Source organism: Musa acuminata, chromosome BXJ2-4 (genome assembly GCF_036884655.1).
Source record: "Musa acuminata AAA Group cultivar baxijiao chromosome BXJ2-4, Cavendish_Baxijiao_AAA, whole genome shotgun sequence".
Taxonomy (NCBI): Eukaryota; Viridiplantae; Streptophyta; class Magnoliopsida; order Zingiberales; family Musaceae; genus Musa; species Musa acuminata.
The window spans coordinates 15,001-33,278 of record NC_088341.1 but is presented as its reverse complement, the minus strand read 5'-3'; the positions used below and the strand labels follow the sequence as shown (position 1 = coordinate 33,278).

Genomic DNA, 18,278 nt, shown 5'->3' with positions numbered 1-18,278 from the left:
TGTGAGATTTCTATTAGCTAAAAGGGTGAACGTGTACATTTTTAGTTTTACCAGGGAAAGAGTGTTCCAGGCTGCAATTGAAGAACGTGATCATGGCGCCATGGTTGCAAAGGAGCAGCATGAACCGAGATGAAAGATTAGAAATTTTAAGTTGCATGGACTATCCCGAACCATCATCAAATCAAAGCAGGCAGATGGTGGGAAAGAGGATGGGGATGGGCGGTGGTGGTCAATGTGCTCCGCTTTGGTAGAAAAGCTGCAACTTCAGAAGGCAAGCTAAGCTGCATTTGAGGACTTGGAAAAAGAAGGAAGCTAAAACTAGTAGCTCAGGTGCATTGCTTTCTGCACATCGATGTGGATCTTTTTCTTAACCAATGAGAAGGCAGCTGTGGCAGAAGGGACCATGCGCCCCCCCTCCCCCCCACCGATGGATCATTTCAGGCCTAAAACCTCACGCAGACAAAGCGTTCGACCATACGTACCAGGTCGCTGCAAAAGGGGAAAAAAAGGAAAGAGGAAGTGGGATTCCTTATCAGCTTCTCAACTCATCCTGATCCCACCGGAGCAATTTGGTTTGGTATCTTCTAAAGTTGGTAAGCGTCGATCGATCGTTGATCAACGGTTCTGCTTCGTCACGCGTCCTCGGTAGATGGAAACCGTGATTGTTTTGCGTCTTCAACCAATATACTCGAGTTCCTCAACGTACTGCATGGCACCATTAATCGTCGTGATCGGATGGGGATCGCGTTTTGCAATGAAGTCAACATGACACGGCAATGACATCATCGCAACGTCATGGCGAGCCGCACAACATGATCGGTGACCTTTCTAAACATCCCCGGACGGAAGCCGCCGAGTCATCATCATCCTTCCTTCATCGAGAGACCTGCAGGCCACTCGCTCTACATGTGGTTGGGACCAGCTACATGCGGGCGGGCGGGCGGGAGGTAGGGACTCCGAAGCGTGCTTTCAGCTCGCCACCAGAAACGGTCATCACTGGATTTGACCGATTCTGTAACAACAGGCTGAAGAACCCTTTTACCACCGGCAAAAGTGGTTGGGCGTCGTCTGACAAGCGTCGATAGTGAGAAACTCCGGGTTAGCATATCCGACCGATCGATCATCATCCCACAAGGGACGGCAGGAACGACATATTGATTCTTTTTTCTTTTTTTTTTGTGCTTTATTTCGATTCTGAACAAATATAAGACGCATCCATACGGAGTTCCAAGGAGAAATGAGTATCTATCTCGATTAAATTTCCAACAAGCGTCTGGCACTGCAAAAGCAGCGCAAACCAGCTTTCACGTGGAAAGTAACTCCAGAGGCAAACATTTTGCTATCGTGGAAAGTTACGAATGTCCCCTTCACACATCACGAAACCCAAATCTCAACACACGATAACATCGAGAGAAATAAAATTATGATACAAGAAGATAATAAAATAGAGGAAGTCGTTAATCAATCATAATTGATACTCCGTGGGGAGGCAGGCAGGCAGGCAGAAGCAGGATAGGGGTCCAACCACGGTTCACATCTCCCAGCGAGTGTCTTTTTCTGTGTCTTGAGGGGAAGTAGCACCATCCCACTCGAACAGACCCTGATGCTCATCAAAATTCGAGGGACTATTGGCTTCACCTTTCGAATCATCCAACTCCTCAGGGCCCTCAACTTCATCTTCACAATCACTCTGCTGCTCTTGGTCACTCTGGACTCCGCTTGTTTCTTCCTGCTTCGACAACAGATTGATTCCGATAAATCACGTTAGAATCCTGGGTGACCAAGCAGATTTATCTCTAGAGAGAAATGTTCAAGGGATACCTCCTTTTTACCAACGCCATCCTGCAATGGATTCACCTGATCACCATCTGTCTCTCCGTTGGAAGTTGGCTTTGCCCTAATTTGGAGCTGCTTAATTACTTGCATAATGTGTGTACGATCTGACAAAAATAATAATAATCAGGATTAAGCGTATCAAATTTCACATGCATTTTCACAATGGCTTAATTTATTTGTATATGGTGACATCTCCAAAAATACATGAATAAATAAACCTGATGAAACAGATATAATCATTTCAGGCTTTATGTTTAACGTGCTTCCAAATTAATTAAAGAACATGATGATAGCAGAATAGCTACCTGGCATAGGACTATCAGTAAGAAGCTACTGCAAAGCCTCACACAGTTTCGGATAAAAGAGCAGGCTACTGATCAAACATAAGGTGCAACATATCAATCTGACGCCCTCCAAAAGGCACATTTCTGATGGTTTCTTTACCTCGATCAAGCTTCCATCCTCCTCATACATATTTGTGGCTAGTTGTGGCAATATGAAATTAGAATTACTGATCAAGTAAACATCAATTGAATCTCCTGAAAACTTCCTAGACATCTGAATTATTACTAGTATTATATCATTCGAGTTAATAATTAAATGATAGAATTACTGATCAAATAACATAAAAAAATCGTGTTTAATAATTCTAATGTTCTCTAGCTCTTTGACTCGACTAAAATCATGGGAGTGAGGGATCCTACCATCGTATCTGGTGCTAAGTCATATCTTCTCCGACAACAGCATCAATTTATCTGTAATTCTAGAACTAAAATACCACAAATATGAAAGAGGGGGAATTTATATGTCAAGGTTAACGATGAATACTTTTGTTGAAAGAAAAAAAAAATGTATCATGACGCATATGTGAGACTTATGATCACATCTCAACTGTATCTTGCATAATGTGTGGGCTATCTTCAAACGACTGCCATGAACCCCCACCACTAGGGTACAGTTTTGGATGGTCATGATGCACATTAATTGAAAAATACAACACAGTGATTTAAAACCCAGGTGAACTAATTATTTTATTATGAAGGTGAAAAATCTAGTGCAAGAGGCTCTCACAAATATCTATATCACAAAGGAAGGATCTTACCGTTGTGCTGATGTCAAAAAAATAGAAGAAAAGGTTCCTCATCCACTTAAAGGCCATCTCATGACATTGTGTTGCAGATGCTGCAACTCAAATATTTACAAGCATTTAGTTCTGTTATTCCATTCTACATCTCTTTTCCAGAGGAAGGAGGACCCAAAGACATTTGGACAAGCCAGTACTGGTTGGGTGTTTATCGGTTTAACCACAAACCAACACACAGACAAGCAACTTCACCGAATTGAATTTCGTACCAGGCTACTACCCAGTATTTTACTGGTATTGAGTTTACTAGCAGTAGGCCTACCACCCATGTCAGTGTCTTTCCCATCATTTTCCCCTTTTTTTCACCGAATTCCTCTCTTTTTTTCCTTCTCTACCAGCAACTCCTTTTCTCCCCATTTTTATTAAATTCTTCTTCAATTCATTCCTTTTTTGCATCAAATTTCTCAAATAGCTTGGATAGCTGATTTCTGCTTTCTGATGTCAAATTGCTGATCTTATTTAACAAATAGAATTTATACTCATTCAGATAAGTACAATAGATTGCTTCAATCAATATAACATTTTATAGTATTGAAGAAATCTGTCTTCATAGCAAAACCAGAACTTAAATTAAACATCAGGTGATAGATCAAGCTAAGAGAATTTGAGTGAGTAGCAAAAAGTCAGTCACATACTAAGAGAATTTAAAATTTTGGGAACAGCAAAAAATCAATTTCTTACCTTTGGAAGGACGAAGTAAAGCATCATGGACTTGCGAAGGATGTTTGCGTTCTTCAATTTTGAATTTTAGTTTCACTTGATGGCGTGTGCGATTAGGGAACAGCTGCTGTATCATTGCAAAATCTGTTCCAAATTGGTGAATAGCCTACACATTCAATCAGCACACAGAATATTCGATCAGAAACACCTAATAGAATTAAAGCATACCACCAATAGTTCAGCAAAAAATTAAAGAACTACCCAATCGATTTTCCTGTCATTCTTGCACAAAAGATCAATATTGAGGAACATCAAGCAAACTTTACATAGACCAAATTACCCTCACTGTGGGCACTGAATTCACTGGTCCCTTAGATCAAGTAATTAGGACCGGCTATTCAGTACTCGTACAGAGGAAACAGCAAGTCAAAAATGACTTCTGAGTTCCGATAATTCATATCTTTATTTTTTGAATTTTTTATATTTTTTATTCTGGAAAAATATTCTGACATACCCTTGTCAAATGGTTAAATATCTGTTTAATTCCCCTCAAATGTTTTTAAAATATCACGAACATCCTCAAGGTTAAATTCCTTAATATAATAATTAGAAAATAACATGTGTTTGTGTAATGATTATTCTACCGACTATCTACGATACAACCTATCAAACTTCCTCGTTTCTTGGTCGAGCACTCCTGCATCGACCCGAAGTCCCCCACTTTCAACTATTTTGATGAGAAGCCCAGCGGTCTTATAAAGTTCCTTGGATTCTGTCCTTCAACCTTGTCTCGGTATTTGGAGTTTGCATTTATAGTCTCCACCTCCTCGGCCCCTTCCCACGATCATGTGCTCTCCCTCCATAAGAGTAAAGGATCAATGACTCCGCGGAAGCCCCACCATCATGTTGCAGAGCTCGTGTTGATTCTGTTCTCCATTGCATCCTTGATAGCAATGTTCGCTTACTCAACCTTGTCCCCTGACTTACCAAACTCCCTTAAGCGAATATGAGCTCTGAAGCAATCCAACCCTCCAGCCCCTTCGATCATACCTCTATGTGATCAAGTCCCCTGATGGGACTCACTAGTACTTGCACTCATAATTCCCTCTCGATGGAACACAACCCCCATATAGTGATAATCAAAGTTTTCATTTGATGCAAAATTCGATGCACGCACAGAAGACCCACCTCTGTGGTACCATGACATTCACTCCTTGAATCCATAGCTCTTCTTGTCATCGTGTTGTTCACCAATGTGGGGCTCCCAGTAGCTCCCAATCATATATTTGTATGATCAAGTCCTTCGCGGAACTTCTCCTGTGTGTGTCGTATTCCTCAAACTATTTAATGAGAAGGTAAATCATAGTAGCCAACTCAATGCAAGGAATGAAAACATTTCGCATGCTTCAAAAGTGTGAGCAAAGAATAAGGCAAGTAACCAGCTCGATACATGTAATACAACCCTCGAGGAGACAAGTAAAGTCGAGTAACCTTTGTCTTCTCAACTCTTAAAAGAATGAGCAAAACCGAATACCTCAATTCCCTTATTTATCCAACAGAGGAGCTATGCACATGTTCAAAGACCCTTTAAAGAAACTTAATAAAAGACAACAATTGTCAAATCCTCACCAATAGTGATCGATTCTACCGAGAGTAGACTATCCGCTTCATTTACCAACAAAATGTCAATTGAAAGCAAAAGTGATGCGAACCTATTTGGAGGAGACAACTAAATAGAAGAGAAATCAAATGGGCAAAAGACCTCAAAAGCTTCAAAGTCTGCGAGGCGATACACTTTAAAGTTCCAACAAACATCTACCTAGTTCAAGTAGCGCGAGACGTTTAAGATATTATCGCATAACAAGGAATGTCTTTTCCTTTATCTATAGGATCTACACGAACCAACAAAGATCTACACAACTTGATCGACCCCACACCAAGTTAGAGTCATTGGCAAGTTGAAACAACGTGGTCGATTAAAGTTCGTCTACTCAACAACAATAGCAGAGAGCAATTAGGAGTCAAGAGATGCATTGCAATTGGAGTAGAAGATTGAAGATTCAGCAAAGGTAAGGAGATGCAACATCCGCAAAGGCTTCGACGAGGATGTTAAAAGAATAAGTGGGAAAGAATGTAACGAACAAATATGTGAATAGGGTGTTTGATGAAATACTTGTGTATACCCATGTCTTTTGATTTTGTTTATGCTTTGCACAGGGGCTTGCAATAGGCTTGGTAGGCTTATTTTGGTTGGCTTTTGTGATCGTTTTAGGCTTGTAAGTGCTTATTGTGTGCAGTCGACACGTAAAGACAAAACTACTTAGAAACAAGCCATTAAGCAACCATTTTAGAGATTTCTTGCTCCACAGAGTGGTGTGGAGTGTTAGCCAACACGGCACCCAAGAGCTACTCGGGTGGCACATAGGCCTTTAGGGAAGTGTCTAGGGCTGGTTCGCTATCTTATTCCATAGCAATGCCATGTGGGCACTTGTGGGGACTTTACTAATGATGCCCCTTTTAGCCCATTCACCCCCTCATTTATTAAGACTTGCAATTCGTAGTTCCTTTAAAGAAAGTCCTACCCTAACTGAAGTAGATAAAGAATCACCTTTTTCAATCTCTAGGCTAATTTGTTCTCAAGTAATACATTTTCTAACTTAAATTGTACTTCTAATGTAATTCTTGAAAAAAACATAAAAATAATATACTTCAAACTACTCCATAAATAATATAGAAACACATATGAACATAAATCGCCTAATTCGGACCAGCTTATGGATCCATTGAACACAAGGTCTGACCGGCAGATGAGAGGAACAAAGAATGATCAGCCTATGAATCCATTAGACACAAGCCTAACCTTGATATGGAGGATGATTGACCAATTTGACTGGCAGATAAGAGGAACAAAAGAATAATAACAAAAAAAAGGAGAAAGGAAAAAAAAGAAAAGAAGATAGAAATAGAGACAGGGGAGGAAGAAAGCAGAGAGGGAAGAGGAAAAACTAGTCAATGGGGTCACCAAAAGCTACAATCTTGCATGTTGAACTTAAATAGAGGATATGAAGCTGTGCGTTAAAGAGAACATATGTTAGAGCTTATTACAAATTAGCTCATACAGAGTCATGAAATTAGTTCCTTAACTATGTTCTTTCTACTTATGAACTTCATAGATATATCAAGGTCACAAAATTTTCAGTTTGCCTACTTTTTCTTATATTTTATATTTTGATATCTTTATTTTTGGAAAAAGCAAAATACAAATTGCATTCTTTAAGCTTTACACTATATAATAACTGTAGTAATTGAAGCAGTTGCCATATTTGTCTTTTACGTGCTGCAGTACATGCCATTAGCATGGAGGTCTTATGCCATGCCAACACAGTATGAATGCAAGTGTGATGAAAGGAGAAACAAATACAAAACCCAAGAAAAAGATAAATGAAATGAAGTTTCACTTACTGCACTACAACAGTATCCAGCATCCTCCAAATTTCAAAAGAGGAGCTAACTGTGACAGAGCCACTAAGGCATAAAGAAGCATGCAGTCATGTACTTCAGCAATAGAAAGGGTTTAATGGGGAATTAAACCCTCCATTTGGATGGCAGAATGCTATATTCAGAACAGATTGCTTGGTGCATAATGAATGAAATGAGAATCTACGGTAGTACACAAGAACTAAGAGTTGAACAAAAGAAAAGCAGAAAAACAAAGGCCACGGGTTAGAGAAATGCAAGCCAACTGGGTGAAATCTTGAGCTGGTTTGTCACTAGCAAGTTCAAAGAAACATGTGCTGCAGCATTCCTTTTTTCATATATTACATATAAACTAAAAAGAAACATGGTGTGACAAGATCAAAGTACCTCGTAGAACAACTTTGTTTCTGCTTTTGACCATCTACTAGTTTGTGGCCGGTTCATGTAAGAATGGTAATTCAATCTCTTGGGAGTTGATTGCACATTCTGATTTGCTTCTTCACCTGAATGATTCAGTTCTTGATCCTCTCCAAAAAGAATGTCCTCATTATTGGACAAAGAACTAGTACTGTTATATAAAAATTTTGATCATGGAACTTAGATATGGCATTTACGAAGAACTTCTTACAAGATGATGGATAATGAGATGGGCATTAACCTATATATGTTTAAAAAGATATGCCCAGCCATTATAGATGTTACTAACCTTTTCCATAAAAAATTCATTTCCATCTTGTGTTTTCATGGTGTTTGTATCACAGCCCTTCTCATCAATAACTACTATAAAAATATTCAAATGTTTTCCTTTAATACTACATACCAGCCCCTATGATAAACATCTGTTTGTCAAAAGAAAATATACATGAACATTACCTTTTGATGTTTAAAGCAATTGAAACTATAATAATAAAAAATATACTATGCTTATCTTTAACAAAATAGGATCCTCAACTGAGCAGAAAAATATATAACTGTCCCTTTACCTCTCTTCCTTCTCTTTTGCACTCACCTTTGTTTTCTCTTCACTTGCATCAACATGCCCCTATTATTTTCCCCTCTTCATCCATATCTCATCCTCTCACGTGTAGGTTTGTTCTCATGCTCTTTTGTTGCATAGTGAGAGGCTACTTGTGGTAATCTATGGGTGTCAGATAGTGCACAACTATACATGAGCTTCAATACAGTGTTTGTCATGTGTAACTTAACTTAATTTTCCATATAGTCACTATCATAAACTTTGAGCTGGTGCATAAGTCCTATATATACATCCTTTTTAAGTATACAAATTTTCATCAGAAAATACACACAATTTATACATTTAGTACAGATCATAGATATGTACAACCATTCTGACTTGAAAATCCATGAGCAAGTCCAGGTTTTTTGAAGCCTAAAAATAGAGGATCCTAAAACCACAAAGAGAGATGCCCAAACAACCAAGGAGAAAAACCACAAAGGTATGTGCCACTCATGCACATGAATAAACAATCACAAAGACTAATATACCACAGTACTATTACAAGCTCCAATTAGAGCTCCAAGCATGCCCCACTGCATATCTTCAAACATAAATTCAAAGGTAAATCTAAGCAAGTTAATTTGTGGCACAATCTCAGGGAAGGCTCCTACTACAATGACATGCTAAAGGCCAAGTCAAAAGCACTTTTCTAAATGTTTCTCACTTCTACTTGCCACCACTCATTATTTTAAGGAGGCCCTTCATCCATCATTATCAAAGCCATTAGAGTCAATAACTAATTTACTTCGTCTTTCAAAGTATCTTCCTCTCACTATCATGTTTCTAGTGGCAATACTTCTATAAGTTTCTACCTGTCAAAGTATTTAGATTAAGAAAATATGATTTGGTGGATAAGAGAATTTTCAAAAGTTTTCTGTCTGTTTTTGAACCTTTATGTTGCAAACCTGATTATGACTGAAATGTATTGTCTGCATTTACATATTACTCAAGCCTAATTGATTACAGACCTCATATATCAGACAACAATACGCTTATTCACTGTCCATTTTTATAGTTGTCAAATTGATATATATCTTAGATTTCATTTATTCCATGACAATTAAACCATCTATAATACAGCCAGAAAATGATTCACTCGCCAGGAAGGGTTTCAAAATACATAGTGCTACTGATTTAAAAGAGAATAAGAGAGTATGCTTATATCCTCTAGACGTCCGAGATCTGCGGCACGAGATCCCAATATATAAATAATCTAAAAACCCACAAAGTGAAACATTCTATTTTGCAACCCTGTGTGATATTTTTCGTACCTCTGACCTGAGAATAATTTACTCGTTGCCGCCGCTTCTTTACTCTGCAGAATAACATTCAAAATAACATCAACATACAACAATACCAATTATAAGTGATAACATTCAAGCAGCCAAAAAAGACATACTGCTATACGCTCCTTAGCTTCTGCAAGCATTATTAGGTCTCTTATGCTAATCTGTCTCGGGTCAATCTCATCTTCAGGTGTTTGCAGTAAAACTTTGTTCACTAAACATTTCAAAGATAATGAATTATCGACTGAAGTTCATTCAGTTTCTTCCAACAGGTGCAGCATGAGTTTATGATAACATTACATAAGACTGCAAGTTCATTTACCTTGCCTTCTCCTTCGCCTTGTGGCATGAGGAAACTTCTTTTTAGGTGAATTCTCTACAACAGAATCAGGTTTTTCAAAGGCTTTCTTACGCTTCCGAGTGGGTTTTTCGATTTCATTTGTCTGCCTCTTTGACTTTCTCTTGGTCCTCTTTGGCCTAGGCATATCTTCATCCCTATGACAATCATCACTTTGGCTGTTATCCATCTGAGAGACATTAAAGTTGTCAATATCACGTTCATCATTGCTTCCAACGTCAATTTGGTCAGTACTGCACTTGGCTATCCTCTTTCTCAGTTTCCTACATGGTTTATGAGCATCATCATCTTCATCATTTTCTGAAGTAGGCCTTCCTTCATGGATCCGCTGCTTAAGTTTTTGAACAATTTGGGATTGGGACTCGGTATGAATATCCTCCAAACCCTTTGGAAGTCTGATTTCTTCTCTATTCTGGGAATAAAGGTGACATACCTCATAAGATGTGATCAAATAAAAATTACCTTACATAATCAATCTAGGATAAGAGATACTACCAATTACTTGAGAGTAAGTTTAAATGTCATTGGCAACAACTTAAGGTTAGAAGTCTCAGTAAAATCTGTTTGCACTAAGGCCAGGTCATCAGGGAACAAATGAGTCAATGTCAGTGTCTGATTTAACAGAAGCATGATCCTCTAAGAAGTCTGTCTTTACAGTTGAAGGATCCTTATCAAAAGCGACAGTGTCGATAACACTATTACAAACAGCAGAACCAGTGCTTGTGATGTCTCTTAATCCAAGTCTGGGCATCAGATGAAATTAACCAGCAGATTGAATTCTATGATTCAACAGAAGTGTAAAGAAAAAAAGAGAAAATTCAATACAGACCAGAAAGTAGCAAAATTTGAACAATAATCCTACTTCAAGGAGGATTGCTACATACAAAGTTGTGGCTGGCTTCGAAGAAAATTAGTATTGAAAGTTTCAGACTGAATTCCCTAATGCATCATAATAGCAAACAGAATATCCATATAACAAGTTCTGCTGATAAAAGACAAGCGGACAAGAAACAAAGTTTACCTCTTCTCCCACCTCTCGGTGATCTATTTGAACACCTTCATTGCAGTCTGAGGTTATGATTGATGAATGCAAAGGATTGTCCACAGGTATATCGATCTTCGCTTGTACAGAAGAAGGGTTCGTTATCTCAGAAAAGGATCCCATGGGAGGAGGACCAGTAATGGAAGCATCAGGAAGAATAAAAGAAACAGATTTAGCAGTTCCCTTTATTGGTTGTGACTTGTTTCTAGGTTGGAACTTGCCTACTTGTCTGACATCTAGAAAGAAAAATAAGTTGATAACAAATCATCTCAAAGCATTCGTTAAAAGACAAAAGAGAAAGGAATAGAACATGTTGCCAAACAAAGCCTACAATTGTATGAAAAATAGGACTATGTTCAAGAAAAAATATGATATTATTCAACATGCATGGGTTGGATTTATATCTAATTCTCAAAAACATTGAATATGTTGAAAAACTATCTGTTGCATCTCTACTTACCAGTGGTGTTATTGTGCTGAAAAGAAAATTCATCAAGTGATTCAAGGCCAGAAAGCATTGACATCTCCTAAAATGAATCCGGTCACACAAAAGATAAGCTACAATGTAAACTTGAAACTATGATTTGCACTGAAGGAAAATAATCGTTCAATACCACTTCCTGTCGATTATCTGGAAAAGCTTGCAAATCATCATCCGATAATGAGACTTGAAGTCCATCATCAGTGGATTTTGAGGCTGCGAAATCTTTTGCTATAAGAAGAGGTTGTTGGGTATCATTCAATTCGGATGACAAAATATTTGATCCAGAGCAAGCAGTTGCAAGGTTTGTGTCCTCAACAATTGCCTCCATACCTAGAGTAGTATATGGTAATAACATGACATGTTTATGGCACATTGTGTGAAAACCTTCTGTTTACAGCCACCACTCAATGAAAATGTAGTCAATTATAAGAGTACATGAAAAGGATTTTGGAAATTAGCAACGTGTAGATAGTAGAGATAGCACACCAAAAATATCATAATGGAGTTCATACTGAGGAACATAAATGCAACCTGAACATAAGCTAACTTAATAATGGGAACTCAACTTCAACAGAACAGAAAACATACCTAGTTAAGTATTTTATTGATCGAACATTAGAACCACCTCGTTTCTGCATTATAGAATTGTTCTTCATGACATGAACCTCCCAAGTGATCAGACAATTCATGAACAACTCAATGTTTTAATGTATAGGTCCTAGATGTTGAGGAATCCATTTCAACAGAAACAGAAAGACCTGTTTCTTCTTCTATGACAATCATGCAAGTAGCATGAGGCCCATTCTCCAATGACAAGCACAAGGTTTAACTACAGTTTTACGACCATAATCTAGACCTAGCACACAATAAATCTCTAACATAAATAATAACTAGAGTTTGCAGATCAAATGTATCGGATACCCTTCCTGATTTGGACACCATGTAACACTGAAGGCTCTAGTTAAGTTGGACATCGGTATGCTTGTAACAATGTTCTCAATTACCCCTTAGCTATCTGCAAGTTCTGTCCTGTTAATCTAATTGTACATGCTAAATGTAAACTAAGATACATAACCTTGACATTGCTCTTAAATCTTCATGTTGTACTCCATTACAAGAATAATAAGAGGCTTAATGAAGAAATTTTTAGGAGAAACTAAAAAGTTTACATTATAATGGCACGGATCATTATTATCCATCACAATTTATATATGAGAAGCTAAATGATTCGACTGCACATCATACTCGATGCAAATATTTGCTCTGGAAAAGTATGATAATTACAGTTTAAAATCATGATCCAATTCATATCCTCTTAAAGGCAAAAATATGATCAATCATAAGATACGATCAAAACCAGAAATTTTCATGTGTTTCCTACCTCAACTTGCTATATCCCTAAGGAATTAGTCAAAATAATTCGCAAAAATATTGCGGTGTCCCGAATCTTATTTGGTTCAAACTAGAGATACAAAATAACTCGACTCAAGTTAACCCAATTGTAATTGAATCACACCAGTGTCCGAGGAAGCCTAGCTTGGGCCCAAATAAATATTACGAAAATAAAAAAAATAATTGAGATTTAAAATAATTGACATAGACAACATTGGCAATAATAAATAATCAAACAATGAGATAAATGATAAAAATTGAATAAGACCGATGCCTGACCCGAACCCTGCATTGGCCAAAACGAGCGCATTATCCACGCACACACCCGTTTAGGGTTTAGGGTTTAGGGTTTAGGGCAAGACGAGGATGTCTAGTGCACGCGTGCTCTACACACAACGACTATCTCCCCATCGACGACTCTCTTTCCCTGCTTGCGGCGACTGCGGCATTTCCTCGGCGAGCGGCTGTCTTCCTCCATCGGCGAACAGCAACTGTGGTGTCTTCCTCCGGGGAGTTCTTGTCGATGCGACGTTTTTCTCGGTGAACGGTGACTGCTGCGTCTTCTTGTCCATCGACGAAACGACGTCTCTGCCCGCCCGATATCTCTCTCTTTCTCCTCCTCATCCTCTTTCGCAGTGGCTGCCCCCCTTCCCCGTTCCCTCCTCCCTCCCCCTCCCTCGTCCACCATCGCTGCTCCCCTCCTTCCCCGACACCATCCTCCCCCTCCCTTCTCCTCCCTCTTCCCGCTTCCCCCCTTTGTCGTAGCTCATCCCCTTCCCCGATACCATCCTCCCCTTCCCTTCTCCTCACTCCTCCTTCCCCCTTCGTCGTAGTTCCTCCCCTTCCCCAACACCGTCCTCCCCCCTGCCCTTCCCCTCCGGGACGACAATGATATTTTCCTGCAAGCTCGAAAATTTTACGGTTTCAATATCATCCTCCGCCTAATGCTTTATTTCTTTCTCTTGCACCAATAATTAACTCTAATATGTTAATTATTGTTGCCTCTTCCTTCTGGTGATGACCTTATCGGCATACATCTTAATCATACACTAAACCAGGAGAGGAGCTGCGACAAAAGGTGGAAGAGGTAGTAGGGAGGAGGATCGGGGAAGGGATGTCATCGTTGTCGTTTCACTAAGGAAAATGCCATTCACCAAGGAAAATGTCGCAACGCCAAGAGCTACTTGGAGGATCCAAAATAACCTAGATTGAAGATGAGGTGGTGGAGAGAGGATCCGGGATAGGAGATAGAATCTTCGGAGGGTGAAAGGAATCATCGGAAGAACCTAGGAATTCGATTTGGCTACTATTGAATATTGTCTACGAATCCACACAAAAAACAAAATCTACCAGGAAAACGCCGCAGCCAAGAACTTCCCGGAGGAAGACACCGCCGTTGCTTACGCTGTTCGCCGATGGAGGGGAAGACAACCGCTCGCCGAGGAAACGCCGCAGTCGCCGTTGGGGAGAAAGAGAGTCGCAGCTGGGGAGAGAGTCGCTGTGTTTAGGTCACGGGTACGCCTGGGCACTTTGTTGTGAGGTCGGTAAGGGGCGAGATATTGCGGTGTCCCGAATCTTATTTGGTTCAAACTAGAGATACAAAATAACTCGACTCAGGTTAACCCAATTGTAATTGAATCACACCAGATACAAAAAAGACCCAGAGATCTATTTAGCAGCAGAAATTGTTCATAGGAATCTGATCACAAACCATCCAATTTTTCTTCCCATCAGGCTGTTGGACAACTGGTAGCAATGTTTTTTGGGAATCATTCATAAACTCGAGTAATAATCCTGTAAGTTTTCTTCTCCAATTTAGCATCAAATAACTCCCTACTGCTTGGTAATCCCACTCTGGAAAGATAACAAACATAAAAAATACCAAATATTTAAGCTAATGAACAAATAAAGAAATGCCAACTTCAACAAAAGTAAAAGAATGTCCTACTGGTTTCATAAAACAAATTAACCTTTGAGAAAAATTCAATGATCCTCGCCTTATATCTGGGATGTACAAGTCATTGAAGGTCCACTTGTGCATCCTTACCAATCAGTCTACATTGCACAAGGCAACATGCAGCTCATGCCATTACATGCAACTAGAATGTACTAACGTAACCAAGGACTTGTATGGTAAAAAACTCATAAATGGGGGCAATCCCTTAATACAAATGACTTTAAAATTGAGATTAATCTTAATACAAGGTGAAGATTGCCCTTAATACAAGGGCAATCTTCACATGCCTTTAGCATTCACAGATCAGAGTCAATGGCTTTAAAATTGAGATCATCATCCGTACCTTTTCTAGAGGAGTGAATGATACAATGACATTTTAATGTTTGAGATATACCCTACTATTGAACATAAAGATGCTTGATAGCCTCTATTTCGGTGCAAGCAGTCACTTCATCAATGTTATGACAAGAGATGCATGTGCACACTGTACGTTCTCATTTGAATTGAAAGCTAGGTGATAAACAGTATGACCTTTCTATGTTGCACCACCAATATCTCAAATAAAACATGGGTCAAAGATGTCAGATGCACCAATGAGTAAAAGACGGGCAATTTAAGGATTCAGAAAAAGAAACATATATCTCAGTTAAAATAAGATAATTCCTTTAATATACAAACTTCCTATGGTTTTAGTTCTGTTAAAAAGAACTATGACCTACCACAGGGACTTCCAACTTATTATTTATTGACCAAATTATCAATAAGCAATACTACACTAAATTATTTATTCACCAAAAGAGAAGATTATCCAATAGCCCTACTACACTATATAACTTTCCTTTCCTCCAGAAAACACGAGCAATAAAAAGAAGAATAAATCAGACATATTTTCTAAAAAAATACAAACATATGAGAAGTTAAAATTGATGGTGTCAAAAAGATGATCAGCAAACCCATTAACTAACATTCCACCTGGAATCAGAGAATATAAAAAATAACCTACTCTCAAGATTAAAAACACCAATTGCCAAGATCGCATAAAATAACCTACAATATCAAGATTTTCCACATCAGTAACCTACTATATCGGGGATGGGGGGAGGAAGGGGACGAACCCCGTGGCGGGTGGGGGGGGGGGGGGGGGGGGGGGGGGGGCGGCGGCGGGGGATAGGGGTGGCGGTTGCGGGGTGTGTTGGGTTCGGGGGGCGCTTCCAGGAAGGGATGGAAGAGGGAGGAAGAGCTGTGGTCCCGGAGGGGAAGAGGGGAGGATGGTGTCGGAGAAGGGGGAGGAAACGTGACGAATGGGGAATAAGGAGGGAAGGGGAGGATGGTGTCGGGGAAGGGAGGAGCAGCGAGAGAGGGGTAAAGGGTAAAGAGGGAGGAGAAGGGAGGGGGAGGAAGGTGTCGGCGGAATGAGAGGAGCTGCGACAGTGGAAGAGGGAGGGGGAGATAGGAGGGATCGGGGAAGGGGGGGGCTGCAACGGCGAAGGAGGAAGAAAAGAAAGAGAGAGGTACCGGGGGGGCGGAGACGCTATTTCGCTGATGGAGAGGAAGACGCGGCAGCCGCCGTTCACCGAGGAAAACGCCGCGGCGACAGGAACTCAGCGGAGGAAGACACCGCCGTTGCTTCCGCTGTTCGCCGATGGGGAGGAAGACAGCCGATCGTCGAGGAAACGCCGTAGTCGTCGCTCGGGAGAAAGAGTCGCTGGGTTTAGGGCACGGGTGCCCGCGGTGTCCATTGTACGGGTGGGTAAGGGGCGGGTTTTTAAGCTGTCCGTATTCTCATTTGGTTCAATCGAACTAAAGATATAAACTAACTAGAATAAGGTTTCACCCAGTAATGATTGCATCAGTCTGGTTCTGAGCAGAGCCTTGCTTGGCCCAAACGAGCGCATGGGCCCCGCGCCCGCCCAGTGAAGGCGATCCTCGCCATGACATCATATTTTCTATGGAAAAATAAATATTACTAAATAATATAAATAATTGAGATTTAAAATAATTGAACAGGCAACATTGGCAATAATATAATAATTGACAATTTAAATAATTAAGATTTAAAATAATTTAGGGTTTAGAGTTTATGGTTTTCGGTTAGGGTTTAGGGATAATGTCAGATGCACAATGAGTAAAAGACGGGCAAATTAATGATGCAGAAATAGAAACATAAATCTCAGTTAAATGCCTTGGTTCTAGTGTTTAATGACCAATCACACTTTATCAAGTCACCCAGAACAGTTTTAAAACACTCTAACAAATGTAAAATACCTTAATTTACTCATATGACAATGATACTGTGTAAGTAGGTTAGCCATATGTGCAAAGAAACACTTAATATGAAACCCAAAATTTCAAAAATTAGTTTACAAAACCTGTAGTTAAGTTAAAATCCAATATGTGTTCAGATGCTTCAACAATCCTAAGTAAAAAATCAGATAGTTCCTTTAATGAACAAACTTCCTATGGTTTTAGTTCTTTTAAAAAGAACTATGAGCTACCACAGGGACTTCCAACATATTATTTATTCACCAAATTATCAATAAGTAATACTACACTAAATTATTTATTCACCAAAAGAGAAGATTATCTACTAGCCCTACTACACTATATAACTTTCCATTCCTCCAGAAAACACGAGCAATAAAAAGAAAAAGAAATCAGACATATATTTTATAAAAAATAGAAACATGTCAGAAGTTAAAATTGATGGTGTCAAGAAGATGATCAGCAAACCCAATAACTATAACATTCTACCAGGAATTAGAGAATGTAAAAAAATAACCTACTCTATCAAGATTAAAAACAACAATTGCCAAGATCGCATACCATAACCTAGAATATCGAGATTTTCATTATCAGCAACAAACTCTATCGGCTAAGGGTGGAGGAAGGGGGTACCGCCGTGTGGGGGGGGGGGGGGGGGTGTGTGTGTGTTTGTGTGTTTGTGGGGGTGGGAGGGCGCTGCGAGGAAGGGATGGAAGAGGGAGGAGGAGCAGTAGTCCCGGATGGGAAGGGGAGGGGAGGATGGTGTCGAGGATCGGGGAGGAACCGCGACGAAGGGAGAAGAAGGAGGGAGGAGAAGGGAAGGGGAGGATGGTGCCGGGGAAGGGAGGAGCAGCGAGAGAGGGGTAAAGGGTAAAGAGGGAGGAGAAGGGAGGGGGAGGAAGGTGTCGGCGGAAGGAGCGGAGCTGCGACAGTGGAAGAGGGAGGGGGAGAGAGGAGGGATCGGGGAAGGGGGGGCTGCAATGGCGAAGGAGGAAGAGGAAAAGAAAGAGAGAGATACCGGGGGGGCGGAGACGCTGTTTCGCCGATGGAGAGGAAAACGCAGCAGCGACAGGAACTCAGCGGAGGAAGACACCGCCGTTGCGTCCGCTGTTCGCCGATGGGGAGGAAGACAGACGATCGCCGAGGAAACGCCGCAGTCGTCGCACGGTAGAAAGAGTCGCTGGGTTTAGGGCACGGGTGACCTATTTAAATTTGTTCAATCGAAAGTAGGATATAAAGTCGCCCGATAAAGTTTTATCCCTGTAACGATTGAATCAGGCCGGTGCCTGAGCCGAGTCCTGCTTGGCCCAAACGGCCGCAAGGGCCCCGCCCCTGCCCAGTGGAGGCCCTCCTCCGCATGAC

The 18,278-nt window shown here is 40.2% G+C and overlaps 1 protein-coding gene across 4 annotated transcripts; it reads right to left on the bottom strand.

Moving 5' to 3' along the window:
* Positions 1 to 1,222: 1,222 nt before the first annotated feature.
* On the bottom strand, positions 1,223 to 18,125 carry LOC135609327 (transcription factor TFIIIB component B''-like). 4 transcript variants are annotated; one of them, XM_065102441.1, is made up of 11 exons: positions 17,935 to 18,125; positions 11,436 to 11,635; positions 11,282 to 11,348; positions 10,801 to 11,057; positions 9,744 to 10,191; positions 9,535 to 9,635; positions 9,407 to 9,450; positions 7,505 to 7,685; positions 3,662 to 3,806; positions 1,822 to 1,940; positions 1,223 to 1,729 (listed from the first exon to the last, which is right to left on the bottom strand). In XM_065102441.1, the coding sequence occupies exons 2-11, from the start codon at positions 11,631 to 11,633 to the stop codon at positions 1,532 to 1,534; spliced, it is 1,758 nt and encodes a 585-aa protein (XP_064958513.1). In that variant the 5' UTR covers positions 11,634 to 11,635; positions 17,935 to 18,125; the 3' UTR covers positions 1,223 to 1,531. The 4 variants fall into 4 exon arrangements, with proteins under 4 accessions (XP_064958513.1, XP_064958514.1, XP_064958512.1 ...); XM_065102442.1 differs by lacking the exon at positions 17,935 to 18,125 and adding an exon at positions 14,409 to 15,747; XM_065102440.1 differs by lacking the exon at positions 17,935 to 18,125 and having other exon boundaries at positions 11,436 to 13,439.
* Positions 18,126 to 18,278: the final 153 nt, after the last annotated feature.

What these genes read in the sequence shown, in the direction of transcription:
- LOC135609327 (XM_065102440.1), bottom strand. Translation starts at nt 11,678, where the DNA reads ATGTGCCATAAACATGTCATGTTATTACCATATACTACTCTAGGTATG. An exon ending in AAATTATTCTCAGGTCAGAG is followed by an intron (nt 7,686 to 9,406) that starts GTACGAAAAATA and finishes TTTATATAACAG; the next exon opens with TACTAGTTCTTTGTCCAATA. An exon ending in ATGGCGTTGGTAAAAAGGAG is followed by an intron (nt 1,730 to 1,821) that starts GTATCCCTTGAA and finishes TTGTCGAAGCAG; the next exon opens with GAAGAAACAAGCGGAGTCCA.